General features: G+C 63.6%; 1 protein-coding gene across 1 annotated transcript in view; it reads left to right on the forward strand.

Moving 5' to 3' along the window:
• The first annotated feature begins 2409 nt into the window (after positions 1-2409).
• Positions 2410-18586, forward strand: part of PDXK (pyridoxal kinase) — a 28519-nt gene continuing 12342 nt past the window's right edge. The window contains exons 1-2 of the mRNA XM_077879355.1: positions 2410-2578; positions 13693-13747. Of these exons, the coding sequence (XP_077735481.1) occupies positions 2492-2578; positions 13693-13747 (142 nt within the window). The 5' untranslated portion in view covers positions 2410-2491. The remainder of the gene's footprint in view (positions 2579-13692; positions 13748-18586) is intronic.

An 18586-nucleotide genomic window follows, 5' to 3' on the forward strand; every position in this document is an offset into this window, starting at 1 on the left:
CAAGCTGCTGGCCGACCACAAGACCCGAGGGCCTCCCATTTCATTAAAGAAAACCGTTTTTAGCACCCTTTACACAATGAGCCTCTGCGATCAGAGGCCGCGGCCAGACTACCTCTGGGTGTGCCCTCTCGATCTGGGCATTTCAAATGCCACCGGGGTTTAGGTGAAAATGTGCTTACACAGCTTACACGTAATCGCATCCAAGTGGAAAGCTTTTCAAAAAAAATTACTAATCTCTGGCATATGGTCTCCAAAATCAGGCTCAGCTTCCAAGGCTCCAAGTCCTTCCCGGACATACTTTGCCCCCAGCAGCTCAGAGGGGCTCCCAAGAGCTCTCTTAGAAAGCAAGCTCAGAGCAGGAGAGAATTCTCGGTTCTTTCTGGGTGAACTGCCTCTGGAAACCTCCTGGACTCGCCCCCGCACACCCCTTGCCTCTCCAGCCACGCTCCCCACAGGGGACCCTGCAGTCAGCTGCCTCCTCCTAATCAGCGAAGAGCGACCCTGCAGGGCATCTGCTCCGCACTGGGGACAGTGTCCTCTCCCAGGAAGGGCAGGCCTGCCTCAGGACACGGGAGGTGGTGCGAGGGGTCCTAGGGGGCCCCGCATCCATCCCCCACCCCCTGACACAGCGGTGAGGCACCACCTGTCGCCTGGCCGGCCAGGACTGTGAGAATCTTTTCAATGGACTTGTGGTTTCTGAAGGTCTTTACTATCCAAGTCATCGGGAAAGAGGTTCGTTTGTGGCTGATAATTAGCAGCATAACAGTGCTCATAAAATCCCAAATTCACTCACCTGCCCAACCTGAGTGGCCCCAGAAGCACCTGCTGAAGTGAAAGAGCACCCCGGGGCCAGGTTCAGTGAAGTGGGACAGGGCTGGGCCTTGGGTGGCCCACCAGCTTCTCCAGGTGACTCTCCCGGGACTAGTTTGGGAAGCAGGGACACGGGGAGTGAGGAGCCTAGATTTCCAAAGCCCAGGAAATTCACCAAAATGTCATACCCAGGGAGATGACCTCTGCCTCCGTCAAGGAAGAGGGTACCAGAGCCTGAGACCCCTCAAGGCCAGTTAGCCTCTCCCCCCACCCTTTACTCTTCTGGATTTACCTGTGGCTCACGGTGTCAGGGGTGGGGATGAAGAAGGGGGAGGGTGCTCATGAGGTTTGTGCAGGAAAGCAGGGCTCAGTAGGTGAGAGATCAAGGTGGGGAGGGGTGACATGAGCTGCAGAGGGATCATCAGGCCCTCCTAAGAGCCAAGGGCTGCTGACCTCAGAGGAGTACAGAGAAAAGGCAGTGAGGCCAGCGGCTACCCTGCTGGGCCCTGCCGTCTGCACGGCTCTCACCAGCACCTGTCCCTGACTCTGTAACCTGTGACTTCTCCTCTCTTGTCACGTGACACTGGATGACCCTCCACTGCTTGGGGTGTTGAGGATTTTATTTTATATTTATTTATGATAGAGATAGAGAGAGGCAGAGACACAGGCAGAGGGAGAAGCAGGCCCCATGCACCGGGAGCCCGACGTGGGATTCGATCCCGGGTCTCCAGGATCACACCCTGGGCCAAAGGCAGGCGCGAAACTGCTGCGCCACCCAGGGATCCCCTGTTGAGGATTTTAAATGTTAACAGGTGAAATGGGCTTGGCACATGGTAAGGGCTCCATAGACCTTAGGCCTTACTAGCTACTGTTAGGATTAATTAGGATCTAGTTCCTCCTGAAAACCTGGACGGCTGAGGTGCAGACCCCCCCCACCCAGCAGGAAGCCCACGCAGCACTGGATCCCAGGACCCCCGGAGCATGATGCATACTCAACCCAGGGAGCCCCCCAGGCGCCCCGCTGCAGAGGTTTAAACACAAGCCGCCTTGGGTGGCCACAGGGACCCAAGTCACCCAGTCCCGAAGTCGGAAGCCCCCCAGGGAATGGCTGGGCCCAGTGGAGGTGAAGCCCCAGGTAGTGACTCCAGGGCGGGGGGGGGGGGCTCTGAAGGTGGAGATGGGGGGTGCAGGGGCGGGGAGCACACAGCCGGCCCGGGGCGCCCCGCGGCAGGCAGGAGGGTGGGCCACGTGTCCGGGAGGCGCGGGCGGGGGGGGGGGGGGCACCTCGAGGTCCCCAAGGGTCTCGGGGCGGCGCGGGTCTCAGCGGCCGGAGCCCCCTAGACGGGCGGGCGCAGGGCCAGGGATTCCCGGCGCCGCCGACGGAGCGGCCCCGACCACCCCGGGCGCCCGCGCTCGGGGTCACAGGCCGCGGACCCCCCCCCCGCCCCCGCCCCCGCCCGGAGCGCAGCGCGGCTGCAGCCCGGTCCCGGGGGCGGGGCTCCGCGAGGCCCCGCCCCGCCCGCCTGGCCCCGCCCACTCCGCCCGGCCCCGCCCACGCCCCGCCCCGCGGGCCCGGCCGCGCTGAGGTCACCGGGAGTCGAGCGCCTGCGCCGAGCGGGGCCGAGCGGAGCCGAGCGGAGCCCAGGGAGCGGCGCGCACGCGGACGCCCGGCCGGCCCGGCATGGAGGCGGAGTGCCGGGTGCTCTCCATCCAGAGCCACGTCGTCCGCGGCTACGTGGGCAACCGGGCGGCCACGTTCCCGCTGCAGGTACGCGCCGCCCCGGCCCGGCTTACGTAACCGGCCGGGGGTCCCCGTGACCTTGGCGGGGCCGCGGCGGGGGCGGGGGCGGGGGCGGCGGGGCCGGGCGTGCCCCCCCCCCCCCCGGGAGCTGTGGCGCACTCGCTGCCCGTGCGGGCCCGGGGCTCCCCGGGGTTCCCGGGGCTCCCGGGGGCGGTGCCCTCCCCCGACCCCGCCCCGGGCCTGCCCCGGCCCTACCCCGGCCCTGCCCCGGCCCTGCCCCGGGGGCGCCGGCGGAGGGCGGGGAGGCAGGTGTTTGCAGCGCGCACCTGCGGAGGGCGGGGGGCAGGTGCGCTCCCGCAGCCCGGGCGGGCCCCGCCTTGCCGAGGACTCTCCGGGGAGGTGGTCGCCGGGTGGGGGGGCGCGGACGAGGCCTCCCTGCGGGTGTCCAGTGGGGCCCCGACCCTCTGGCTTTGGAAGCTGCTCGTCGCTCGCGTCGCAGCCTGTACTCAATGGCGGGCTTCCCTCCGCCTCTCCCGCCTGCCCTTGATGGGTCCCACGGGCCAGGCACCCAGGCTTCCTCTTGCAGCCCCAAGGTTGTGGCTGGGCGGCCCTTGGAGGGGCAGGAGGAGGCCTGGATGCGGTGGGGTTTCGTGCCAGGCCAGAGGCAACACCAGGGTGATGGGCACCTCCTTGCCTTGTCCGCCGGCAGGGGTGCTGGGTGCTCGGGACAAGGTCGGCTCCCCTGGACCGCCCACCGTGGCCTGTTGTCCCTGAGCTGCTCTCCCTGCTAGAAGCAGGTGATGCGCGCCCCTAGCTTCTTGGGGGTAGGGGGAGCTCTGCCGCCTGCAGGGATTGCGTGGGCAGGGTCACTGGGTGGTGCTGTGCTTGGGGAGAAGGGTGCAGGGTCTCTAAGGCAGGGGCCCTGGAGAACAGCCCCAGGAGGGTGGGGGCAGCCCTCGCCCCTCTTGGCCAGGGAACCTCGGGAGCTGCCCTTGGTAGAGGTGTGCAGGCACCTGCTGGCTTCCCTGTGTCCGGTGCCCAGTCCCTCCTCCCTGTCCTCTGCGCACACTCCCTTCTCGCCCCCTGCACCAGGCAGATGTCCCCCTCCTCGGCTGGCCTGGGTCCCCCAGTGATGCCCCTCGTTCCTTCCGGGCACGTGCTCTCGGCTTCCACACCAGTTACCCTGGGGAGGGGCTCCTCCAGGCGGCCCACCTGGGGAAGAGTCCTGCTAAGGTCGGAGCTGCGGTTCTTACCTGTGCCCAGCATCCTCGCCTGCGTGCTGGGGCTGTGGGACCTAGGCTGGGGGGCAGGTGGTGTATGGTCATGTCATCTGCCACCTGTCATAGGGGGCGGACGGGCATCTCAGCACTTCCTCCCGGGGTTGTGGGGCCCAGGAGGAGCGTGGCAGGGTGTCTCTGAAAGCAGGGGCCATTTGTTCGGTTCGTGAACCTGAGGGGGCCATCTTCCACACGGAGCTCAGTTGCTTCACCTGTAAAATGGGCACGATGGCTGCTCCCAGGGAGATGGGGTATGTGGACATCTCTTGGAGGTGCCAGCTGCTGAACGAGGTGTGCCAGCAGTGCCCAGGGTGCCGTGCTCACCTCTCACCGCACAGGAGGACCAGACGGCTGGGAGGGCTGGGTGGCACATAGGTGTGTCTGGAGCATCTCATTGCGGTTGGGACCCCTGCCCCGAGGGGATGTGAGTTGGGTCTTCAGTTGCTTCCCCGCGTGTGTGTTTTGCCCTCATTACCTCCCCATCCTCCTAATTACCCAAACAGGATACAGTGTTAGGGGATGGAGCTGGCTGGCGAGGGGAGAAACCAGGGGTGCTGGTCCTCTAAACAAGCTGGACCCCAGACGCAGCAGTGTCGCCGTGTTGGGCGGCTGTGACAAAGCACCGCAGACCGAGCAGCTCATACTCGCCGAGTTTATTCTCTCAGTTTTGGAGGCTGGAAGCCCAAGAAGAAGGTGCCAGCACAGCTGCGTCCCCCCGAGACGGCTCCGTGTGCCCTGGGGAGGTGTCTTCACCTGCTTCTTCTGTGCGTGACTGTGTCCCCATCTGGGGGCCAGGGTCTCCACAAAGGAATTTGGGGAACACAGTTCAGCCCCTAACAGGAATCATTTCCAGAAATTTCTTCAGCTCACTGGACACAGTGCTTCCTTGAGCAGAGTCCAGATTTCTTATCAGTCCACAAACACTCGTTTTGGCCCCCGGTTGCTTAGCTCTGGGAGGATCAAACAGCTCCGCAGGGTGCCCTGCAGGGTGCACCACAGTCCGGGCTGGCATTTTGCCCCCGGCCCCCACCACCTGCATACCACTGGAGCAGACGGGGAGAGGGTGGGGATGGCCTGCCCACTGGCCGTGGACCAGCCTGAGCACAGGCTGGGCTGGGCCGGATGGAGCCGGAGCAGGCTGGGGCCTCGCACTTGCAGATTCCAGCAGGGGCTCCGAGGGGAAGCGTCATGTGTCATGGGGGGGTTGGTCCTTCTCAAGTGGGCTGGCACCTACTGTATGGCTGGGCTAGGGCGCACTGGGGCACACAACTGGGCACGGGAAGGGAACACAGGAGGGCAGCCCGAGGGGGGACTGGCCCGCTGTCCCTTGTCTTGGGGTCTGGCTCTGGGACCGGCCGTGGCCTGCCGAGCCTTCCCAAGCCTCATGTGCAAAGTGAGACGGGTCCTCGGGGCAGTTGGGGCGCTGGCTCCCGTCAGGGGTATCGCACACAGGCCGGAGACTGGCTGCGGGGCAGTGGCGGTGCCGGGTCCCCACCACACACGCCTGCAGGCTCAGGCGGGCAGCCCGTGGACGGCGCCCTCCCTGCGCGGAGAAAAATGTGCAAAAGAGAAAGGACCAGAACCTTGACCCTGCCTCTGGATTGGCTTCCAGGCCCGAGTCCAAAGTATATTTTCATGAGCAGAGATGGGAGGGAGAGCCCCCGGCAGGGTGATCCCACGTGCGTGGCCCCCGCGGTCCTGGGGGAACTGGCGGTGAATCGGAGGCACCTCCCTGGACGGCGTGGCCTCCCCGTGGCCTGGCCTCCCCGTGGCTCTGGCCTCCCTTTCCGGGGGCAGGAAAGGACGAGGTGGGGTGAGCTCAGGTGCAGCCGGCCGCCTGCTGCCTCCCGCCAGACACTGGTGTCGAAGTTGGAAACCTAGACTCCTCCGGGGCGGGGTACGGTCCCTGCGAGCCCCGCGGTGCACGTCTGCACAATGGCTCAGCGGCACCTCCTTGCGGGGGGCGAGATCCCAGGATCTCCCAGGCCCCCCCCCACCTGCTTCTGTGCTGTTTCTGTGAAGGCTCAGCAGGCCCTGGAGGCCCCGGGTGGTGTGAGGGTCCTGGGGCCGCCACGCTCCTACATTGCAGATGGGACGCGGGGGTTAAAACCACAGATTGTTGCGCCGCGCTGGGGCCTGGAAGTGAAGTCGGGGTGTTGGCGGGGCCGCTCGCCCTCCAAGGGCTCCAGGGGAGGAAGACAATGTGACCTCTGTGTGGGGGAGGGGGCTCACTGGGGAGTCCCAGTGGAGGGGCGCAGCCTCTAAGGGTCACCTCCAGGAGCCCTGAGGATCTGACTTGGGCCTTCGCTCAAAACTCATTGAAACCCCACGTCACCGCCAGGACGGGAAGACAAGACCCCGGGAGTCCTGGGAGCTCGTGCAGGGCCTGCCGCAGAAGCCAGCCTCGCCCTGACTGCGGCCCCAGGACGTCTCTGGTGGCCGGTGGACACCTGGCTTTTGGACGGGGGCCTGTTGCCCACGCACCACGGCCCAGGCCTCCCTCAGGACGGGCTGGCAGCAGCGGGCAGTGGGGAGAGGCCCCTACCTGGCCAGTGACGTTGGCTCCATCAGCCGGGCAGAGGGATGGCAGGGCCACCGCCGCTGTGGACCCGCGCCAGGCCACACAGCTGCAGGGACCTGGGCACAGCAGGGTCTCCCAGAGACGCGGGACGATGGGATGGGGGGACATCCTCTATTTCCAGCCTTTCACCTTCCAGAGCCCCCGGAGCCTCAGGCAGCCTTCCTCAGCGGAAGATCTTTACATCTTTCCCTGAGCCCCTCGGGGTAGACGAGGCCTTCTGCAGCAGAAGTGTGTTTGGAAAATACCAGAAGCACGTCACCCGGCCCTTTAAAAGACACGGTTTTTGCCTTAACGGTTTTCCTGGTGATGCGTGTTGGCAAACAGCACGAGGGCCGCGTCCAAAAGTGCACATCCCTCCTGCCCCATGTGGTCATTCACATCCTTGGGGGTGGCGTGTTGGGTTTGGAACGCATCTTCTGGAACGTTCCCTCGTGCTCCGGGCCATGTAGCTCTCTGCTTGCTTCACTCCCTGCCCCTTGTGATGATTCCCGGTTCCCTGGCCTCTGGAAGTCCCCGGTCGGATCCGGAATGTTCCAGTCCTGTGACGTAGGTGTTATTTTTGCTGTGTCTCCAAGAAGGCCCAGAGTTGCTCAGTTTCTTCATTTCCTAACTCTTTATTGGATCGGGACGGAGGTTTCTGTTCTCCTTGCTCGTCGTGGGGAAAGCAAGAGCTCAGCCGGCCCCCTTTTCTGATCTTTTCTCAGTGTGTCCGCGCGCGAGTGTGTGAGGAGCACGTGGGCGTGTGTGTTGTGTGTGTCGCCCTGCTCCCGGTGGTGCCGACTCCTCGGTGAGCGCTCCTCTCTGGGGCCCGGGGTGGCACCCTGCCTTGTGGCCTTGGTCATCCCCAGTGCGCGCCTGCCTGCATGGGGCCCGTTCTCCCAGGGTGCCCTGGAAGCGTGACACCAAGGAACGGAACAAATGACGGAGTTTCTGGAGGAGAAGGGAAGCCGGCGGGGGGCCCCGGGACATGTGACAGCATCCTGCCCTTGGCCGAGAGGGTGGCACCTCTTCTCCCTGCCACCCAGAGCGGCCGACCTGCTCTCCGTCCATACCCGGGTGCCGCTAGTGGGGGCCCTGAGTCGGGTGGGGGGCCGCGGTCCTGGCATTGAGCGCTCTGTGAGCCCGGAGGTCAGGGCGCGGGACCACGGGGAGCACACACGGGGCACACACGGCCGTGGGCCTGAAGGCGAGCCGAAGGCCGCCGCGGGATGTGGGGCTGTTTGCAGTACAGGTTCCCGTTCGGGGTCTGAGGACAGCAGACGTGGGTAGCGCGGGGTAGTCACAGGGGCAGGCAGGACACCGGGCACTCAGTCCCGAGGCTGGTCAGGATCCCAGCAGTCATGTGACACCCCGGTGGCCCCTCTTTCTTAATTCTGATTTCCTGTGGGAGCAGCTAAAGGTCTTGCAAAACAAGCTGCGGTGAGGATTCTTGAGAACCCTGGCCCCTCTCCCCCAGAGGAACCAGGGTGGTCTGGGCAGGAGGTGGGAGCTGTGCTGGAATATTCTAGAGCTTCCTCTTTCCTGCTGTTCTGAGTGCTCTGCGTCCCCGCGAGGGCGGATCGCCCGCCGAGCTGCTGAGTTAATGACCGTGTCGTGCGTGGCTGTCAGCAGAGTGGGCTGATGATGCGGCAGGAGGGGATCGGGCCGCGGAGAACATGCGTCAGCCGCCCAGGGCCCCCCCACGCGTAGCCGCCCTCGGGAAGGGCCTCGGGTCTGCCTGGGGCAGAAACGGCAGCCGTGGGGGCAGGCCCCAGAGCTGGTGTGCGAGCCGGCGTCCCGGCTGTTCTCACCAGGGGCTGGTGGCTGGACAGAGTGTTTGCGAGCCCCCTCTCCTGATGAGTCGCTGCAGGTGTCACCCCCCCCCCCCCCGCACCCCGAGAGCATGCCTAGAGGCATGGGAAGCAGGAGCGATTTCCAAGCTGCCTGTCCAGTCTTGTCTTGGCAGGACACGGAGTGCTTCCCATGCCCCGTGCGCACGTCTGCACCCCATCCTCTAGCAGGTGGAGGGGCCGCTTCCGCGGGCAGGGTGCCCACCACGGGACCGTGCCAGAAACGCCTCAGGTTTGGGCCGCCGTGAACCTCAGTGGTTCTCTCAAGCCTGAGACCCTCACGTCCTCAGCGTGGCTGTGCTTCGTGGTCACGGGGCTGCCAGGTCTTCCTGGCAGCTGTGCGGAGGGGCAGGGGCTGGTGGGGGACGGGGGGGGGGCTGGACTGGTGGGGGACGGGGTGCAAGGGTGGGGGGATGGGAGCAGGGGCTGGCGGGGGACAGGGGGTGGGGGGACGGGGTCAGGGACTGGCGGGGACCAGGGGACGGGCTGACGGGACGGGGTGAGGCAGGGGCTGGTGGGGGACAGGGGGGCCTGCTTTGCTGCGGGGCTTCCTGGCCAAGGTTGCAGGTCTTTTCTGAAATGGGAGTGGGTTTGCTCGTGGAGCCCAGGCTGGGGCCTTGGCCACGCCAGCCTTCGTCCAGAGGCGCACAAGACAGTGGACGCACCCTAGGGGCTCAGGTTGGCAGGCGGGGAGCCCCAGAACACTAAAACACCCCAAAGGGCAACCCAGGTGGCGCAGCGGTTTAGTGCCGCCTTCAGCGCAGGGCGTGATCCTGGAGACCCGGGATCGAGTCCCACGTCGGGCTCCCTGCATGGAGCCTGCTGCTCCCTCTGCCTGTGTCTCTGCTTCTCTCTTTCTCTTTCTGAGTCTATCATGAATAAATAAATAAAATCTTAAAAATAAATAAATAAGTAAAACACCCCAAATCCAGGGGCTGCGGCAGAGGCTGAGAAGGAAGGCGAGGTTTTGAACAAGGTCATGGGGGCTGAGAGGAAGGTTGTCTACATTCAGATTCGCTCACAGAGGCGCGAGGTTTCAGAGCTCTTGGGGGGCAGAAGGTGGGCAGCAGCTCTGTGGCCACCGTGTGGAGTTCGTGGAGCCCTGGGGCTTGCAGCCCGGGGGGCCCGGGCCTCCTCCTGGGGGCAGGGCAGGCCCCGGTACGTTGCGGGGGTGAGGAGAAGAGGGCCCCAGGGTTGAGTGAGGACCGACCTGCTGGGCTGCAGAGGAGCCCGGGCGCTGCGGGCCCCAGACTGGGGCTCTGTGGGGTGGGGCTCAGTGCTGGGAGGGGGGGCTGGGCTCGTGGGGGTGGGCAGCCAGCGTGGGCGGAGGTGGTGCTCCCTCTCCTGCCACAAGGCTCTTCTTCCTCTCGCCTTCCTCAGCCCAGCAGCATTTCTTCCTCTTTTTTTTTTCTTAAAGTATCTGGCGACTGATCATGTGCTGCGCTGGTCGATGTGACCAAGGGGTGGGGGTGGGGGAGGCCGAGTCCTGCGTGTGTGCCCGTTTCCGTGGTGACCACGCTCTGCGCCGTGGGTGGAAGAGGTGGGCGCGGTGGCCTCTGGTGTGGGATTCGGCCGTAGGCCCCTCGCTCGGATCCTCTCTCAGAGCCGCTCTTGGTGAAATGCAGGGAAGTGTGGGGGCGGGAGGCTAGGGGAGTTGTTCTGTGTTGTTCTGTGTTTTCATCTTACTTCGCTAAGTTTCTAGTAGCAGCTCTCCGTGAGACGGGCTGGCACGACCGCCGACCGGGCAGGTGCCCCGGGCCGCACACCGCTCTCCCCGCCTCCGCACCCGCACCCGCACCCCTGCTTCTGCAGCCCCTGGACTGAGGGTGGACTCCCCCCTCTGCCCGGGCAGTGTCCCTGGTGCCCAGACCGTGGTCAGGGAAGGTGACCCCTCCACGGCGGTGCACACGCTCACGGGGGTTGCATGGGGTGAGCAGGCCCCTCGGGTGAGCGCTCCAAGGCTCCCCGCAGGCCCCGGGGACTCCCACCGCCCAGGGTGCATGGCCCGGGACTGTCCCCCGCCCCATGCAGGGCAGCTTGTCCATCTGTGGGGTCCAGAGTGCTCGGGGCCCTGTTCCCAAGGACCGAGACTCCTGAGGCCTCTGCAGGGACGGGAACTGGAGGGATCCCTGGGTGGCGCAGCAGTTTGGCGCCTGCCTTTGGCCCAGGGCGCGATCCTGGAGACCCGGGATCGAATCCCACGTCGGGCTCCCGGTGCATGGAGCCTGCTTCTCCCTCTGCCTATGTCTCTGCCTCTCTCTCTCTCACTGTGTGACTATCATAAAAAAAAAAAAAAAAAAAAAGGAACTGGGGTGCGTGTGCCTGGGGAGAACCCAGGTGCCTGCGGGGTGCGTACAGGACGCCGCACCAGCCACCAGACACACAGCCTGTCGCTGGTCCCCCGGGGGACAGGAGGATGAGGGGCGGGCAGCAGGGTCCACTCCCCCGAGGGTTTGCTGGGCGCTAACCAGTTGCCAGGGTCCCCGCTCCCCAGAAACTCTGGGTCACCCCTCGCTTTTACGGCAGGCCTAGGTCGGTACCCGTGTGTGCCAGCCGCGGGACCCCGGAGCCGATCCTTGGTCTGGAGGAAATCCCGTTCCTGGAAAAGCCAAGTGAGCCGCGAGGGCTTCAGGAAAGCTCAGGGGTGGGTGCAGGGGGGTGGGGGGTGCAGCCCACTGGACGGGGCAGGACCGAGCCCCTGGCGCCTGCACGCTGGGCCTGCGCAGTGGGGCGCCCGCGGTGGTGCATGCCCTGCACGCGGCCGTGCACTGAGTAATTAGCCCTGGGTGTGTGTGTGTGGGGGGGGGTGGCCGCCGCTGCTGTCGTTCAGAAGCGAGAAATGGGGATCATTTCCAGATCAGCTCGTCAGCTTCAAAGGATTAGTTATCTACACATCCAGGGGCGGCGGGGCCGGCTGTTGGCCGGGTTTCCGGGATTCGTGTCGTGGTTTCTTCGGACTTGATTAGGATCCCAGGGGATCTGAAGCAGCGCAGGCCGAGTCTGGGGACTCGGGGCTGGCTCAGGCGGGCGGATTTGCGAAGGGCCACTTCCAACCGTTGAGTTTAGTAAGACGGGCGATTTTTGTTTTATTTCTCTAAGTGCTGATAATCCCCGCTTAAATCTTTTGGAGAGGGTTGTTAGGTAGGATCGCAAGTGTGTAGCTCAGGGAACCTCACAGAGGGCAAGCTCGCCTGTGGGACCCCCCCACCCCGGCCCTGCACCCCCCGGGCAGCCCAGTGTGAGCAGCACCCAGCGCCCGGGCAGCCCCTCCTGACCGCCGGGGTCGTGCTGCGTGTGTCTGAGCGTTGGGGAGCCCTGGGGTGGTGGGTGGTGTTGGGGTGAGTCAGGGAAGAGGCTGGGTGGTCCCTGGTGTGCGGGCGCATGAGGACAAGGACGCCCAGGCCGGGCCACCCGCTCTCCCCACGTCTTCCACCCGCCCACCAGTCCTTGTCCTTCTGTCTGTCCCCCATCCTGCTGTCTCCCTCCCCAGCACATTCCTCAGACCCCTGCCCACTCCCTCTTGGGACCTGAGGATTTAACGTCCCTGTGCCTGGGTATCTGTGCGTCCTCCCTAAAGTTTGTCGCAGTCTCCCTGCCGCTGGGTCCCCTGTCCTGTCCGCAGCCATAAAAGGCTCCTTGTTCCTTCCCATTTTCCTGAGGTTGGGGAGGGAGAGAGTCTGAAGGTTAGTGGGCCACGTGGAGCCCGACAGCGCTCGGTTTACGGGGTGGAGGTGCTGAGGCCCTGGTTGCCCTCGTCCCACTGGGGTCGCATCTGTTCCTCCATCAGCAGCGGGGCTCATGGGGCTCCGGCTTCCCACCCCCCGCGGGGCCGCGGTCCTGGCGCTGGTGTGGGTGCCTCCTGGGGGCCCACCGCGTGCGTGTGGCCTGTGTGGTTGGGGTCTCCCCGCAGCCTGTGGGCGGCCTCAGCTGTCGCCGAGGATGGAGCCCCGGCAGGAATGGGGGGACGCCACGCCCGCTGGGGTGGGCTGAGGGCCAGGGCTGGGGGCTGGGGCGGGGCGCCGGTGGGACGCACACAGGACAGGCATGGGGGGTCATGAGCATGGGCTCTGTGCCTGTGTGTCCTAAAGAATAGGCTTGTGTCCTCCTGGAGCCCTGATCGTCACAGAGCGCAGCGGTGGCCCACCTGCCACCCGCTGCAGTTGTCACCCGCCAGGCTGACGCCAGGGGAGATGGGGGTGACATAGCCGGGAGCGCCGAGGACAGGGGACAAGGGGCCCCTTCCAGGCTGACAGGCGGCCCCTCCGAGGTCTCACGCAGGCGGGTGCTGGCAGGTGGTGTGGGCCCAGCGCCAACCCCAGAGGGAGCCGTGTGCGGGGACGGGGGGTCAAGGGGGGCTGTGCTCTAGGGAAGGGGGACACGAGGGTTTGAGAGGCCATGTGTGTGGCCTGAAGCAGACAGATGGGGAGGGACGCAGCGGGTGCCCCGAGAGCTCTCAAGGGGACCGTGTAGCAGGGCCAGGGACCTGGGTCGGCCTGCAGTGATGCCAACTGGGGCCAGCCCGGAAGGTCAGGGGGACGAGGCCAGTGGGCCTGGCAGGGTCCCAGGGTCAGCATGGGACACAGGGGCTGAGGGCCGGGCCGGGAGGGTCCTGATGCCCACCGAGACCTCTGACGGCCCAGGGTCGTGGGGAGGGCCCCACGGAGAACAGGGCTCGTCCCCCGGAGGGCTCTGCAGTGTCCCGTATGTCACGTTGCCTGAGTGACTCTGTACCTACCTGTTAAACGTGGAGCAATGGGAAAGATGAGCTAAAGGAAAGACTGGCCTGGGATTTGCCATTCTGCGGGCACGCCGCTGTCCACATGGGCTTGTGGGGACGTCTGGCCATCGTGGACGCGGCCTTTCTTCCCCTTCACTGGAAAAGGAGCTCTTAATTTTTTTTTTCCCTCCGTCCCGGCCAAAGAGTTCCTACTTCTTATAAACTTCATTTCTAAGTCCGCGGCCCCGGCTCCTGTGCGCAGGCACCTGTCCCTGTGCTGTGAGCAGGGACGACCCCAGGCTGGCCGGGGCTGACGCCGCAGCGGGGGCGCGAGAGCCAGGCTCCTGGGGACGGGGCGGCCGGCTGTGCCACTGGCGGGGAGCCCTGGGCCCTGCCCCCCAGAAGGGCGGTGGCCTCGCACCCACACTCCCGGAACAAAGACGGCCTCAGTCCTCTCTCCGCGTCTGAACAGATGGGCGCCTCGCTGTCTTGCACTTTCAAATATTTTCACTTGGCAGGACTTGCAGCGTGAAATCGGGGCGTTGCCGCGGGTGGGGCCGTGGCTCTGAGGCTCGGAGCTGGCTGCTCCCCGTCGGACCTTGCGAGCACAGCCCCTCAGAGGCCACACGCGGCACCGATGCGTGGACGTGACCCCGAGTCGGGGAGGGAGAGCCGCCCCCCCCCCCCCCCCCCCCAGGTCCTGGCTCTCTTTCACCCGCTCCTTCTCTGTCTTACAGGTTCTGGGATTTGAGATCGACGCGCTGAACTCTGTCCAGTTTTCCAACCACACAGGTAAGGCCTCGGCGGGGAGCTGGGCGTGGGCCCTGCAGAGGCCGCCCGGCATGTGAGGGGCGGCCTGACCTCGGGTGTGGACGGCGCATCTGGATCTCGGCCCGGCTGCTTGGCCGAGTGACCCCGGGGCAGGCTGGCGAGCGTCCCGGCTCCGCAGTCTCCTCTGCCGCAGGGACGGGCTCTGGCCCCTGCAGTAGGGCCGTGCCCTCTTCCGAGGGAGCCCCGATCCCGCAGGATCCTGATTCCCTGTGTCAAAACCCAGCACCTCGGGAACTCACGCGGTGCCTCTGTCTCCGCGCAGGGGACCCGGGGACTTCTGTGCCCACAGGCTTTGAAACAGAATTGCTAAGTCAAGGGCACGTGAGGGACGCTGCCCCGGAAGGGCCTCGGGGTGTCCGGACACGCTTCCCGAGCCCGCTGCCCTCGCCGCCCGACCCCGGGCCTCGGGAGGCGCCCTGCCCTGGGACCCCACGCTGCCGTAGAGCCTGGGGGCGAGGCCCCTCCCTTCCTGGAAACGTCCCCACATCACCTCTTCTGAGATGACTGCACGCAGACGGAACCCAGGAGCACAGAGCGTCCCGGAGCTGGCCTGGCAGGGCGCCCGCAGGGGTGCGGTGGGTGCTGGGCTCAGCCCACGCGCTTGGGAGAGGTAGCCCGCGATCCTCTTGGTGCGGCTTTTCTTGGAAGGGCCAGGGTATCGTGAGTCATGGATGGAGGGGCAGAGTGACACTGGGGGTTCAGAAGAAAAGCCTCCAGTTCTCAGCGAAAGCCTGTCCCTGCCGTGGCTGTGACATTTGGAGAAGCCCCAGGAAGCTTAAGTGGATTCAGTGAACTCACCTGAATCATCCCGCGTGTTCTGTTACGTGTCTTAACCACCTTCCTGTTTGTTTAAATGAGTCCGACTGGCTCGGCCACCGAGCGTTGGAACCGTGTTGGCTGCTGAGTGTCCCGTTGTGTCGTAACCAGCGTGAGGCCCGCGGAGCAGTGACCCGGCTCAGCAGCTCCTGCTGCCCAGGGCGCGGGTTCCGGGATGAGGGGAGGGGGCTTCTGGGGGCTTCAGTGGCGGCTGGCTGCCTCCTGCGCTCCAACAGAACCTCCGCAGGTGCTGGCCTGGCCGTCCCGAGGGGTCCAAGCCCCAAGGGCGCCTCTGGCCTGCCCGGGACGGGTGGGTGGAGGCCAGGTCCCGAGGCCTTCCTGGGGGGGGGGGGGGTGTCATTAGGGCCAGAACGCGGCGGTGAGGCCGGGGGCTGACTTCCAGGGTAGCCAGCTCGTGTGGTTCCTGGCGGGGCCCCCACCCAGCCTCCAGATGCCACGGGTGCCTGCCTGGTGAGGGGAGCACCCCACCCGTGGGCTCGGCAGGGCTGTCTGTGCAGCCTGACCACGAGTCTCCTGGGCTCAGTCCTGGGCTTTGGGCTCAGAAGAGCTTAGGGTGTTTGTTTTGTTTTGTTTTTTGTTTTTTTTTTTAAAAGAGAGAGACAAAAAGTATGTGTAGAGTTGGGGGGCAGAGGGAGAAGACAGAGAATCTTTTTTTTTTTTCTAAGATTTTATTTATTTATTTGAGCGAGAGCACGAGTAGGGGGAGGGGCAGAGGGAGAAGCAGACGCCTCGCTGAGCGGGGATCCCAGTGCAGGACTCCATCCCATGACCTGAGCCAAAGGCGGATGCTTCACTGACTGACCCCCCCTATGTGCCCCCATTCTTACCCTTTTATTCTATTCATATTTTTAAAGGTATTTTATTTCTATATTTGAGAGTGAGTGGGAGGGAGAGAGAGTCCTTAAGCAGACCCCCAGCTGAGCACAGAGCCCGACGTGGGGCTTGATCCCATGACCCCAAGATTGTGACCTGAGCCAAAACCAAAAGTCGGGATCCCTGGGTGGCGCAGCGGTTTGGCGCCTGCCTTTGGCCCAGGGCGCGATCCTGGAGACCCGGGATCGAATCCCACGTCGGGCTCCCGGTGTGTGGAGCCTGCTTCTCCCTCTGCCTGTGTCTCTGCCTCTCTCTCTCTCTGTGACTATCATTAATAAAAAAATAAAAAAATAAAATTAAAAAAAAAAAACAATCCTTTAAAAAAAAAAAAAAACAGAAGTCGATGCTTAACCAACTGAGCCACCCGGGTGCCCTGTTACCTCTTTTATAAAAGAGCCGGAAGCAGGAAGCACTCACCGCGGGTCCCTATCAAGGCCTGCGTGTCCGGGGACAATGACGTGGCTCCCGCCGCCTGGCCGAGGCCTCACTGTTGGCCGTTTCCCCCACGTGGTCCTGCTGCGTACTCAGCCCTCGGCTCACAGCACGCGTGACGGGCCAGGACGTTCCAGCCATGCGCCATCTGTGCCCTGCTCAACGGGGCCACGTGGATCAAGTGTGGGGACCCCTTGAGCAACGCCCGATCGCTGCAGGGGCTTCTGAACGCGGCTGCCCACATCACTGGTTTCCTGGGGCTGTGACCATGGGGCACGTCCGGCAGCTCTGTCCCCACGGACGCGGTCCCGCTAGCAGTAATCCACCTCTTTAGCGTCAGGAAGCCCTTCTTTTTTTAACAACATCTCTGCGATGGCGTTTATGTGCCTCGGGGCTGTTGCACCTGGTGGAGTGTGTAGTTCGGTGGCTGCGGGTTCACTCCCAGAGCGCACGTGTTCACCGCTCCCGTGGAAGCCGTACCACGTGACTCCCTGCGCCTCACCGTCGCCGTCCTCCTGGCCCCTGGCCCCACATCTGCTCTGTCCCCGTGGACTTGCCTGTTCTGGAGGTTGCACAGAAGCAGAATCACAATAGGTGACCTTAAGTGACGGCTGCCACTGATCCCGGCGTTTCCTTGCTCGTCCGTGTTGTAGCCAGTGCGCCTGTCCTGTTCACGGCCAAGTAATGCTCCACCGCAGTATGGACGGACCACATTTTGCTCCGTGTCTGCTTGGTGATGGACACGGGTTTATGAATTGTGGCTGTTCGGCACGCTGTTGCTGGGGGCGCCTGGGTCTCCTCCTTGATATCTCAGCGTCGTGAGATCAAGCCCCCACGTCGGGTCTGCTTGCGACTCTCTCTGCCCCCCACGTAAATATTTTTTTAGATTTTTTTTTTTTTAATTTATTCATGAGAGACACACAGAGAGAGGCAGAGGGAGAAGCAGGCTCCACGCAGGGAGCCCGACGTGGGACTCGATTCCGGGTCTCCAGGATCAGGCCCTGGGCTGAAGGCAGTGCTAAACCGCTGAGCCACCCGGGCTGCCCTTAGATTGCTACTGGAGGTGGCCAGGATCTTACTCCAATGTAATTCTTTTTTTTTTTTTTTTAAGATTTATTTATTTATTCATAAGAGACACACAGAGAGAGGCAGACAGAGGCAGAGGGAGAAGCAGGCTCCCTGCAGGGAGCCCAGTGCAGAACTCGATCCCAGATCCTGGGATCATGACCTGAGCCAAAGGCAGATGTTCAACCGCTGAGCCACCCCGGCGTCCCAATAAATAAATTTTTAAAAAGAAATGAATGCGGCTGCTGTGAGCATCGTTCTGCGCCCATTTCTGGGGCCGAGTTAGTTTTGTCCAGGTCCGTGTCCCCAGCTGCCCGCTTGCCGGGCCAGACGGTAACTGGTGTGTGATTGCGTGGACACCTGCCAGGCTGCTCTCCGCGGCGGCGGCACCACTCTTCAGCCCTGCCAGCAAGGTCAGAGGGCTCCCGCTCTCCGCCTCCTCATCGGGACTTGTCCTTTGACTTGTCTCCGTCTTCTTCGTCGTCGCCAGCCCGGCGGTGTGAACAGGATGTGTTAAAAAACGAAACTCAGCCGAGTAAATTTGCAGATCTAATTGGTTTCGTTCAATGATTCATGAATCAGGCGGTGTCCCATCTGGCAAGTGGAGGGGAGCACCAGTGAGCTGAGTGAAAGAGAGGTTTTTAAAAATTTATTTTAGAGAATGAGAGAGGGCAACGGGGGGGGGGGGGGGGCGGGGGGCGGGGTCCAGAGAGGGAGAGAGAATCCCAAGCAGACTCCTCGCTGAGCGCAGAGCCCAATGTGGGGCTCAGTCTCACGACCCTGAGATCATGACCTGAGCCGAAACCGAGAGTCAGATGCTCAACCGACTGCGCCCCCCCAGGCGCCCCTGAAGGAAAGGTTCTTAAAGGCGGGGAGAGAGCGTTAAAAAGACAAAGGAAGAAAGGAACCGAGTAGCAAGGGATGCCTGGCTTGGGCAAGGTCGCCCCTCTGAGGGGAGCAGGAGAGTCTACGGGTCAGTTTCCCAGGATTGACCTGGAAAGTCCATGTTGTCGGGTTAAGGGGTTCCCCTCCAGGGGTGACACTGCAGTTAGGTTCAGCAGTAGGTCTTGGTTTACTCACTCGGGGCCTTCACTCAAGTGACACCATTTGGGGCCTGTTTCTTTTCCGCAGAGCTTGTTGTGGCTCAGAAACAACTGTGGGGATCCCCGGGGGGCTCAGCCGTTTAGCGCTGCCTTCAGCCCAGGGCGTGACCCTGGAGACCCAGGATCGAGTCCCACGTCGGGCTCCCTGCATGGAGCCTGCTTCTCCCTCTGCCTGTGGCTCTGCCTCTCTCTGTGTCTCTCATGAATAAATAAATAAAATCTTTAAAAAAGAAAAGAAATAACCGTAGGTTGCGGCGGGTGAGCCTCCGTCCGGGTGAGCAGGTCTCCCAGAGCAGGGCTGGCCGACTGTCCCCGTGGGGGGCCAGGCAAATAACTGAGGCTGGGCACCTGTTGTGCGCCTGTAGTGTGGAAGCAGCCCGACACCCTCTGTAAGGACGGGGACCCGTGAAGATCCCATAAAACCTGCACCTTGTGGATGAACGCTGAAAATGGACTTTCTTCTAATTCTCACAAGTCATGAAGTGTCACC

The sequence above is a fragment of the Canis aureus genome, chromosome 30, assembly GCF_053574225.1.
Source record: "Canis aureus isolate CA01 chromosome 30, VMU_Caureus_v.1.0, whole genome shotgun sequence".
Classification (NCBI taxonomy): domain Eukaryota; kingdom Metazoa; phylum Chordata; class Mammalia; order Carnivora; family Canidae; genus Canis; species Canis aureus.